Consider the following 12,217-nt stretch of genomic DNA (forward strand, 5'->3'; position numbering starts at 1 on the left):
CACATGCTGTGTGGAGGCTGGAGCTGGAAGCTGTCAGCAGTCTGGCATGTGAGGTGTCAGGCAGTGGCATGCACTGGCAGCCAGATCCCATCCATCCTGCCAGGCAGAGAACTGGGAGAAAGGGGGGACTCTATCATGAAAAATCTTTCAGCCCACTTGACAGCTGGTATACTTGTATGCCCTGTGGCTGCGCTTACTCCACCAAGGTTTCACTAGAAAAAGCATTATTTTAACGCACGTTGTTTTCTAACACCTTTTCAGGTCCTAGTATAACCAAGCTGCTAAAAATTTGCAGTCATTAGCTGGTTAAAATGAAGCCTAGCATAAAGCCCAAGGTCTAGCTTGACAAGCCTAATCTGATAAAGTGCAGGCTATCATCACAGAATCACACAAGTATGCAAGCAATTACTGGGTGATTACTCACTGTTTAAGTGTCCCATTATTATTAATTATACCGGTATTAAATTTATTTGTTTTTAGATACCCAATATATTGTGAAACACTATTACTTACAAAGCTATTTGTATTCTGGTGTGTTTAAATGTGAGATGTCAAAAACATAATTGATTTCAAACTACTTCCTTTTGCCCTTATCTAGTCTGTTCTTCTCTAAGAAGGGCTGCTGCAACCTCCTGCCTTTGTTACTCACCCTGCACAATGGAAAGCAGCCCAAAAAGAACTGGTCTCCCATGGACAAAGTGGATACATGCCTCAGAAATTGAAGAAACTGCAATTTAAATTTGACAAGATTTTACACGTGCCTCTCCTAATACTTTGAGGCTTCAAGAAATTTACTGTACAGTACCTAAATAACAGCGGAGATGCCTTTGACCTTTATGCCCATTGTATTATAGGACTGTAGGAACAAACAGTAGTGGCTTTGGATCAGAGCTGCAGAAAGCTGAAGCAATATCTGTTGAGTCAGACCTGCTGAGAATCCAGCCCAGACAGAGGTTTCAAGCAGGTTTGTAAGAAGGCTGCGTGGGTTTGTGAGAAGGCTGGGCAGCTTTTCTGCTGACACATAGTGCAGGTCATAGGAAGCAGGACTTGAAGGAGTGTCCCAGCCTTGTAAATTCATACCTGAAATTCATCCTTAGACATGTACTACTTCAGTATTTTGCATATCACTGAAATTAACTGATTGCCAGTTCTTTTGAGACAGCTAATAGGTTTTCAAAAGATAAAGCCAAAAACTAAAAATTTGTTTGTGTCCCAAAGCAAGCTAAGAACTTGCCATCTGAATCACACCCAGGATGTAATTCATCTGTCAGTGGTCAGTACAAAGTATTTCAGAAGAATATATAAGATCTCTGCAGCTGTCAGATGACAGAAATATATTGTCTTCCACTTTCAGTTTACACATACTTCAGATTTTTTCCTAATCTAATGGAAATTTTATGAATCGCTCAAAAGCTTCACACCCTCCAGACAGTTTTGTCCATAGTTACAAGTCCAGATATTTGTTATCTAGTGACATTCTGACTATCATTTGTCAGTCTTCATCATTCTTCTCATGTTAGCGAGTGTAAAGGTTATATTAGGCATCATTACTTTTGTGCTTTCGTCCTTTAATTTAATGCTGCCTTGCTCTTAGCTATAGAATTATTACAGACAGGAAGCTTCGAGCAAGTTCATAATGTATCTTGTCTACCATGCTCTTAGTTACCTTTGCAAGCAGTTCTTATACTACAAGTAGTATAGGCATGCCTCATTTTCCTGTGCTTTTCTTGCAGCTTAGGAGAAAAGAGCTCTGTAGAGATCTCTGGAAAAGTGGTACTTGTCTTGTTACTGTCAGCCTTCCAGGTGTGCAGTGCATTCCTCTCCACTGGTTGAGACTTGTCAGAATGAACACTAAACAAGGTGAATTTGAATCAAAAATAGTTCCTTCACAAGGAGGTGTTTCACATCCCTCCCTTTTTCCTTCTGCATAGACTTCCCACATCAGCTACAGACAACATGGTTGGTGGCACTGCCTCCAAGTCACCCCTCACCTAATCACTGACTTGCAAAACTGATGCTGTTTGACTGTAAAACGTCAAATACTCATCAACAAATAGCAGCTTGTGTGCTGTGACCAGCACTGTGGTTCTGAGTGTCAGTCATACTGGCCTTGATATGAATTGGCTATTACTGAGTTAAAAAGAAGTGTAATGAGGTTGAAATGAAGAAGTTGCTTTTTATGAATTGGGTGCCCTTATTCCAAGTCTTTTAAATATGAAGAAGGTGACTAAAGTTCTGACTTTCCCCATGAGAGGAATCATCATCTTGTTAGGTATGATTTTTATGGTGATATAGAGTGTCTGGATAAACAAACTCAACTGCAGTATAAGTACAGCTTGTTGTAAACTAAGGTCCCTGAAACAGTCAGCTCCCAGAATCAGCTCCTTTCTGGTCATTGACAGGAGCAGGGAAGTCTGCCTTTCAATGTAAGGACAGCTGGACTGTAAAATAAACCTCAGACCATCGCATTAAACTTTTGTCTGGTTAATGGCACTGTCTTAGGAGGGCACTTTCTTTCTTAGGAGGGCACTTTCTTGTGTTTTGCTTTTTGGTTGTTTTGTTTTTTGGTTTTGTTTTTTTTTTTTTTCATTTTGAAATGTACTGAGATGGGAAAAATAAGAGCAAGTCTGACTTCAGATTCTTGCCACACTGCCTTTGGCACACATTCGCTTACATTAAGGCTCATGCATCAAGCAAAGACTGAGATTAAAACTGAATAGAACTCAAGGTTCTTAAGGTTTTTAAGCCTTGGGTTCTTGAGTCAGATAGCCACCAGGTTTTCAGAAGTGTGAATTTCTTCTATTTAGTTACAAGTTCTTAAAAACACATTGCACTAGTTTTGCAACACACAGGTGAAAGTAACTTCAGTTGTTGTTCTTTACTTATAATGTATTGATACTAAGTTTGTAGCTGCACATACTCTTTTCTAAGTATCTTAGCAGGAAGCAACAATGACTTTTTGACACCCTTTAAAATGCAAAATTGATTATATTTTTTCCCCCCTTTCTTCATATGCTTCAATGGAAAATATCCTTTTGATGACACTTAGCATCCCTTCAACTTCCTACATGTTTGTATTGTTCATTTGTAGGAATAATATCTCACATTGAAAAGTCAAGAACTCCTGTGTTATGATACTGGCCCTGATGTAATATTTGATTGTCATTAATTTGAAAGGAAATTGCTACTAAAAGTAAGTCTCAGGTACAAATTGGTGAGATGGTATATCAGCCAGTTGTGTCTCTATGTAGTGCTTTATGATGACATGGACAGTAATTCATAAGTCATAATACAGAAGACATGTGGGCACTAATAAGTTAGAATAGCATTAGCATTTTTCACCCAGACGCCATGTGCTGCAAATATTAATTAGGTCTCACTGTACCTCTTTAGGGTAGCTCTGTACTATGAAATAAATTCCAAGATAACATATGCAGCTGCTTATAAGGAAGAATTTTCATTCTCTATTATTTTGCTCTGTCAGTTAGCACTTCCTCACTGAAGTATTCATGCATTGGCATATGTCTGTTTACACTAAGACTCATACATATAGATTAAAATGCAATCTAAGATTAAAACTGAATAGTTAACCTTGGATTCTTGAGTCAAACATCTACCATATTTTCAGAAGTTAATTTCTCCTGTTTAGTGTCAAGATCTTATAAATGTATCATTGATCATGTCATCATGCATATTCAGGGACTTTTTAAAATGCATGTTACTAATGATTGAATGAGGTAGCTCATGTGCTTTATTACACACATCTTTTGCAAGAGCTCGGGAGAATGTCTGTGCTGTTATGGTTGAATATAAATGTTCTTGCAGAATTGACACAGGTTGTTTTATTTGCAACCAATTATGGGTGTTGTACATACATAAGTACATACCAAGGGCACTGATGGCAATTCATGGCTACTAAAAGCTCTGTTTTTCTGATGACAGAAATATCTTGTCATCTTCGATAGATACTTTATTATTTATATGTTAAAAACATAATGGTTTTTGCTAAGTATGTATCTGATTAAGTTCTTCAACCTGATGCCACTTGGATCAAAGGAAGAAATTCACTGACTTGAATATTCCAGATTATTATGTCCTAAAATGGCAAACTGCTATTTAAGGAAAATGACATTTCATTTTCTAGTATGAGCTCGTTGATCTCAATCTAGATATATAATTCGAGAATTGCTGAATGTAATGTAGGGAAATTTTGTCTTCCGTGGAATTGCAGTACTCAATCTGTATTCTATGTCTGATATTTTTCATTAGATACTAATTTCATCAAGGTATTTATCCCTTGGGCTGGTGTTAGGAACAGGGGGTATCAATTACTTATATACTACGTATATTATCTGGTATCAATTATTTCCTTCCAGTCTGTAGTTTTTTTTCTACAGACTGTGTTCAGCAGTAGGGCATCTTGCATCCCTCTACTTCATTTCATAGGAATCAAGACACAAACTATACTTTTTGTAATAGAAAGGTATTTTTAATATAGAAATATTTCCTTGCCAAGATGCATAACTTGACCTTTTTAGAAAGTTATTGATACAGACTCCTACATAACATCAACTTTACAGGACTGGATCTACAGAACAAGGACTCACAGGAGGCTAATTTTGTTTCTTTGGCTGCAAACAGTGTTGCGATTACTACTCATCCAGAATTACTGTCTTTTCATTTCTTGGTACTGCTTCATAGTTTGGAAGATCACCACTGAGATGCTCATGTATCAAGAAATATGGAATGCCCAAAGAAGTATGGCAAGAAATCATCGGACATAAATTCCTTTGCTTGGAGGGGAATTTTGAAATGTTGGTGGGAAACAGGTGAGAGGCAGATGATCACAAGCTGGGATGCTATGGAGAACTAGATAGAGAGGCTGATAAACCATCCTTATTAGAGGACAATTTTACAGCTCACTAGAAAGTCTCCTGATGAAATGTAGTTCACTAAATTAATGATATACAACAGATAAATAACAGTTGACAGCTCAAATGCTATGTCAGATAGAGGTTTTTCTACCTGATGGTAATTGGCCTCAAGGAGGAGTTCTTCCAGATATAAGAATTAAGTAGAATTTGGAAATCCAACAAAAAAACACAAGATTGCTTTCACCTGAATTTACCTGCTGTGAACTCAGTTTTCAGCTATAGTTTGGGAACAAGATGGACCCTCCAATTTCTTAAAAAAAAAAAAAAAAATCATTTAAAAATCATCAAGAAATTTGCACTGAACTCCACGGTCCTTTGTTCTTTCAGCCAAATCTGTTCCTTTATAAGGACAAAGCATTGGTCCAAACTGTCATGTCAGACCTGGAGGACAGGATTTTCTCCAGTCTTTCTATAATATGTTTTTTAGCCAACATTTTGTGAACTGAATTGACCTTTTCTGCTGGTTTTGAGGCATGTAAAGAGGACAATAATGACAGAGGAAGACAGAAGAAATGTATTTAGTGAGCAAATCCATTTTCCTTTAAGGACTGACTGCAGTTCTAGTGATGGATGTATCATGTTACATTGTCATAAAAATTTGATTTTGCCAGGCATCTGCAAAAGTGATTTATTTAGGTATACGTTTGTGTGGAAAAGGGAGGAGCAGTGCCCCCTCCCCCAAAAGCCCCAAAACTCTTAACATTATCTTTACTTGGGAAGGATTTATTTTTTGTTATGCCTGTATGTGGGTTTTGGGGTTTTTTTGGGTTTTTTTGGTTTTTTTTTTTTTTTTTTTTCAGTTCTGAAGAGCTGCGCAAAACTGTTTAACCCTCTGAAGTGGAGGACTGAAAGGTGACAATGATATTTCAGTAACATACATCTATTTAAGTGCCTTAATCTTAGCGGTCACTTGGGTCTTGCAGTTCTCTTTCAAAAAGCTTTGTTTATTGTACTGTACAACAACTGCATTACATTGCACATTAATTATTTGTACACATATACACAAGGGGATTAAAGTGGTGTGAATGAGTAGCGGATGAATTGGAGCTCAATGATCTTTAAGGTCTAACCTAACTTGGATCTACAATACTTAAATGCAAGTGAATAAACAATTATTCTCTCCATCTGTTCTTTCTTGCCGTGTATTTGAATCTCTAAGGCTTGTTTGAAAGACACTTGGATGTCCTTTATAAATAAAGGAAAATATTTTAGATAGTGAATCTCAGCACTCAGATTTTGCGGTTAAACCTCAACTTATTTTGAAAGATAAATGCCTGGAAATACAAGGAATTATAACTTCAAAAAGGAAGTAATGTGCTCAGTATGGGTAAAGATTATGATTGAAATAGTGATGGAACAAATGCACAGGTCTTGAAACATTGTATTGTCATGTAATTTCTGCCTGCCCTTCCCATCTCACCCCATCATCTTCTGGAAATAGGAAGACAGATACAGCTATCAGCTGTCTGGCTTCCAGCATGTGGCAAGAATTTTTAAAAATGTTATTGTAATTACACAACCACTGATTTTGTCAGTATGATCACTGTGAAGAGCCACAGGCTGTCTAGTATAAAATATGAACTTGCCTCATCTTTCCTTCAACTACAGCAACTGTGAATACCTGGTCCTAAACTTTCTATCTCTTCTAGATAACACAAACCCATGTCAAGGAGCACCACTCCTTTGAATTTGGGTCCTGCAAACAGCCCTAATCATTTGCAAATCTGAATACCTAAAATACAAAGCAGACTTCAAATGACATTACCGGATTTCCAGGGCCTTGAGTGCAACACCAGGCAAGGTCTCTTTTTAGGGGTTTTGTTGCCTATGCTCAAGGCCAGCTTCAGTACAACCTGGACCAGGCTCTTGGACCTGGAACCTCTGGTCCTGCACCTAGTCTCACAAGTCCTTGCCTGGAGATTTGACTGGGCTAGGCTTGTTCTCCATCTATTGTCTTGCTTCCCAGTTTTGGGAAGAATAAATGGGCTTTTGAACACGTTGACTTGCTTTTGTTCTGGAGCAGAATCTCTCAAATTCTGACAAAATACGCTTAGGGAGGAACTGAACCAAGTTTAAATCCCTTGAACAATTGAGAGGAAAGGATAATTGGCAAGGAAGGAAGCAGATAAGTTGTTGGGGCTGTAGGATGTAACATTAGCAGCTCTGGAACAGGCACTGTGCAACAAAAATTAATTGTCTGAATTTATGATTTTTCATATGTAGCAAAATTATGTATTGCTCTTCCTAGACTCTTTGGAAAACAGCCCAGGATGAGAGTTGAAAGGTCAGAGCTGAAGTGGCTGTTCCATGAAAAATGTAAGGGAGTGTTTCTGTCCCTGAGTGTTCATGCTTCTGATCTACGTCTATCTCTAAGTTTGCTGCTTCTGCTGTAGAACTGAAGAAGCTGTGACCTAAGAACTTGTCTTTCCTCCTCATCTCCTCAACACTGTCAGTTAAAATAATAAAAATTATTACTCCTTCCCACAACCTCATTTCTGCATATAAAGATATGTATAAGCTATATTCTAAGAAACCTCACTGACTGTGAACAATCTATAAGTAGGAAGAAGATATAGACATCCACCTGCTAAAAATAACATAAGCTTCTGCATATTACTTAGCTGAACTTCCAAGGAAAGAGTAGGCGAGAGAGGGAATTGAAAATTAATGTACAAATCTAGAAACTGGCAATCTGCAAGTGAGATAGGCCCCATCACCTCTCTGATTATAGGTTGTATCTAGCACTGTCATCTGGCTGACAGAGTGATGCTTTGAAAACACTCATTGTCTCCTTGCAGTTTGGGGCTTCTGTTATGTGATGCTCTGTGGCAGTTTCTGCAGTGGAACTGAAGACTAGTGAGGTGGAGGTGGGAGTCTGAGATTGTGTTGATTCTGCAGCCTGGGGAAGCCGTCTGTCTGTCTGTGCTATTACTCTGGTTCCATTAAGCAAGGAGTTCTAGCATCCAGGCTAGTCTGGCAGCTTACAGGAGCACAAAGTTAAAAGTGCTTTGAAACTTCAGGAAACATAGGCTTTTTTTTTGTTGTGAAATCACTCATTTGAAAGTAATAGTACTTTGGATTTTTTCTGACTTGCTTCTACAAAAGGTTTCAGCTTATAATTCATCAAGAGAGTAAAAATGTCACCTGAATGTTGCTGAGGAATATGAGATCAGCACTAACACAAATCAATACTGGTTACTTTCCTGATTCATAATGGACGTGCCAGGTTGCAATTCCCCAGGCAGCCTGCTGGACATCTTTATCTAGAAGCTCAGTCAGCCAGGGCTTGTAGAATATAAGACTTACATTTAAAAGCAATAATGAATTTTGAACTTTGAGACTCATTCAGAGGTCTCACACTGTTACTGTTGTAACATATCTTGCAAATGTTGCAACTCCTTCAAATTTGAATTTACATTTTACTCTATTTCAAGCAGTGAATAATGCTTTTATATAACTTGAGAAGTACAATTACAGGAAAGGCAACAAAATTCCCTCTCTCTATTGTTGCTTGTTCAGAGGCTTAGGAGAATTAATGAGAAAGAACTGGTACTTAATTCCTTGTCTGACAAAGTGGCAGGGGAAACACTCCTTTCTTTTCCTGTTATTAGAGGCCACTGTGTTTCTTCATACTAGAGAAAAACTATGAGGTGTAAAAGCAAATACAAAACCTATTTGGTCTTCCTTCACCATTATTTAGAGATTCTTGGTATACAATCAGGTAGCTTCATGCTGAAAAGCTTATAGTAGACAAAGGAGTCCTTGCCCTTCTGCTGGGATGGCATAAGTGACCATATGAAAGTCCTTAGACTATTCTAGTGCATCAGCTTTCTTTCTGAACAACATGTAAAAAAGCATGGGGTTTTAAAAACTGCAGGTAGTGCCTGGAAACTACTTAAATGGCTTAGAGATTAAAAATGACATTTAGTGAATCCCAGCTGAAATATCACTGCCACTATTTATATGGAAAACTCATTTGTTCTGCTTCCTTTCTGTCAGGGGATTTGGTGACATTGCCTCAGCAATGTCAACAAACCATTGGTTTTATCTCATTCTATAGGCAGCTGCTCTCCTTCCTTTCTGCGAGCTGAGTTTGGTGCCATATGTTCCTTTCACTGTCTCGGCTGGAATGGTAACCATAGCTGTCATCTGTGATATCTATGATGATTTATTTCCATGTTTATGCATTTTGAAGGGGCGTTCATACCTAGGGACTCATCACCTTGTTATCTCAGTTTTTTTACTTCTTTTTTTACACACCCCATTTTTAATTCTGCCTCCAGATTCCTTCATTATTAATATTTCAGTTTTCCATAAAATATATCTGTAGGTTCCTAGCAATGATTCACTGTTAGAACTGCTAAATTCTGCTTTGCATTTGTAAGTAACTGAATATGAGACCAATGAAACAGAACACACCATTATCACTACAGTTCCTTTAAGTGTGGATGGTGTTACTCTAAAACAACTTTCAACGAACTTATTGAGTTGGAGGAGAAACACAATCAGCTTTATTGTGTCCTGCTGAGACTTGTGCCATGTAAGGTGCAACCTCAAATATTTATCCAGCTAAACAAGTCTGACTTTGTCAATCAGCTGCTTAGCTGAGATACTCCTCTAGCATGTCTGTTCCAGGACATTGAGAATATTAAATCATAGATTTTTTTCTGACAACATAAACAAGGCAAAGAAAAATTTTACTACTGCCTTTTTTTCTTGTCATCAGGATACTCTTGTTTTCACTGAAATTGTGTCTGTGGTATATCACAGATCCCCATAGTTAATCTGACAACACAGAAGCTACAGGGCGAATATAAAATCTTACTAGTTCTTTTGTTTGCTTTTTAAAGCCACACATAGCCTATAACTTTTAATACATTTAGCTACCTTTAAAAAAGAAAAAAAAAGAAAGAAATCGAGCTGAGATCTTGCTCCAGAATTAGGATGTACAGCTGGGCACCACCTGTCCCAAACTGTGCTGGCAGCTGTAACCTTAAAGGCCCTCCAGGTATGATATTATCAATTACAATCCACATTTTGCTCAGAACTGTAATTACTTTTTGATCTAGTCTTTATTCAAGTACTTGTCTCTTGCTTTTGTTCATTCCCGGAAGCAAAGGCTTACGCAGCATTTCTTTGTTTTCTGTCTGCTAGGCACTGCTCTCATCCATGCTACTGCTGTCAGGACTACTTGCAGGTTGCTCTTGACTCTGAGCTCTGCCACCCTTCTTCCCACGGGGCTGTGTTGTTTCTTAGCCCTGTGTGGAACACTGGGCTGTTTCCAACCCTCTACAGATTTCTTCCTGGAGTAGGTAACTTCAGCTGCTTCAACATGCCACCAGAGAAGCCAAGACTTTGGGCTCCTTAAGTGCTTGGAATGAAGGTTTTATTAATAACCCAACACAGTACAGACGACTAGACAAACTTCCTCAATTCACACAGCTTAAACAGGTTCTCTTAGTTTTCACTTTACTTTTGTGTTGTAAGGTTGAAAAACTCTCTTACATTTAAAATATACACATGGTGCTTTGCTTGTCTGTGTAATAAAAGACAGTAGTAAAATTATTCTAAGTAAATAGTTTCTGATATACATGATATGCTAAAGATAATTTTATTACTATAGGAAATCAGGCTTTACTGCAAGAAATTGCATATTTTTATTTCTCTGACCCTGCAGATTCAGATGAAATCTCTATGTAAGTATCTTCCTGTCATTTTTGCATAGTGAGATTTTCAGCTGTCTGGGAGCTTCTAGCTGCCCTAATCTCACTTTTTGTTGTTTAGCACTTTTCACCCTGGGCCTCTCCCATGCCACTCTCTCTGCTGCCACTCAAAGATCAAATTCCAGAACTGCATCACTTCAGCTGATGCTCTGTGTAACTGGAATGACCTACATCAGTGAGTGCTTTCATACCAGAACACATGTTCGTGTAATCACTGGCAATAGAAAGCTGTGTCCATGATGGCAGAGGAAAAACTGCATTTGACTGGCACTGTTTCCATGTATGTTTTTGTGTACTGTGGCAAAATCCATCTTTTGTTAGTACAATAACAGCACTCATATAAGCGAAGCAATCAGAATGATCAAAGTGGAATTTTTGCTTCTGTAGCTACTTTTAAGCACAGTCATACTGGGCAGAGTACTAGGTCATGGCTCTCTTTTCCACAGCTGTATTTGCAAAGGACACATTACAAGCTATAACAGTAAATCTTGCTTATACCAGGGTATCTGATTTTCATGTACTGTGTTGATTGCTTCTAATGTATTGATAATGATTGAAAAAAAGCTAAGGAGTGCTGTCTTGGCATGCTATACCTAGCAGTATGTAGCATATGTAGGGCTTTTATTGGAGAATCTGTGAAAAAATATATCTGTTGGGGGTGTTTTTTCACTTTAGTAACATGCCAGAAAATCATAAAATCAGGTTGTGCCTAAAGTCCTGATTTGTTTCATGTGTAGTAAGATCAGCATGGAAACATTTAGGCTTCTGTTATTCATGAATGTAGTGGAAATGCTAAGCCACAACCTGAACCAGTGATGGAGCACCTGGTGGGAAGGCAGGGCCAACCCAGGGGAACTCAGGTGCATGTAGTGCCCTTGAGTGAGTGGAGGGGGTGGAGTCAGGATCCACCTCTTCTCAGACCTCATTTACGGGCTGGCAGTGGAAGCACAGGTAGCTTGCTGGAGATCCTCTGCCTACCAGAGATCTTCTAGAGGTAAGTAGTTTTTCTTCCTTTGTTTCTCTTTTGATGGTGTCTGCACTTGAGTTTGTTCTCATTTGCTGTAGCCTAGGGTTGTTACCGTTCTACTATTATTGCCATACTCCCCGTTGTGTTGTAGTATTACAGTGTTACAATGGATGAATTAGAACTTAAGGAAATCATAAAAACAGTAACACATAGACTAGAAAATAGTGTTCTTTATGCTGTTATGTTTGAAGTCACTTTTTCTTCAGCTAAAAGATTGTGCAAGGCCCAAAGCAATTGGTAAAGGTCTTCTAGAGAAGAATAAAACCTGAAATGAACTTTTTTTTTTTTTTTTAAACTGTGAATATTTAAGGATATTATTTCTGTATTTTTTTTTTTTTTTTTTTTAAACTGTGAATATTTAAGGATATTATTTCTGTATGTCTTAGCTTTTCTTACAGACGGGAGAAAAAGCAATTATAGTATATGGAATCTTACAGCATTCTCACAGTTCTAAGAGAGATTATTTTGTTAGATTTGAGTTCTATTTTCAATGTCTTGGTTGTTATTTTCATCTTCCTAAAGTGAAAACTACT

General features: G+C 38.0%; 1 protein-coding gene across 4 annotated transcripts in view; it reads left to right on the forward strand.

The window, feature by feature from the left end:
- STK39 (serine/threonine kinase 39) overlaps positions 1-12,217 on the forward strand; it is a 112,552-nt gene that overhangs the window by 13,667 nt on the left and 86,668 nt on the right. For 3 of the 4 annotated variants that reach the window (XR_004307918.1, XM_032445771.1, XM_032445772.1), the window contains exon 2: positions 7,183-7,250. The exons of the other annotated variant lie outside the window; for it this stretch is intronic. Coding sequence is in view for 2 of the 3 variants with exons in the window: in XM_032445771.1 (XP_032301662.1) it covers positions 7,183-7,250 (68 nt within the window). In the remaining variant the exon portion in view is untranslated. The remainder of the gene's footprint in view (positions 1-7,182; positions 7,251-12,217) is intronic. 4 annotated transcript variants of the gene reach the window in all.

This window comes from Coturnix japonica, chromosome 7 (genome assembly GCF_001577835.2).
Source record: "Coturnix japonica isolate 7356 chromosome 7, Coturnix japonica 2.1, whole genome shotgun sequence".
Classification (NCBI taxonomy): Eukaryota; Metazoa; Chordata; class Aves; order Galliformes; family Phasianidae; genus Coturnix; species Coturnix japonica.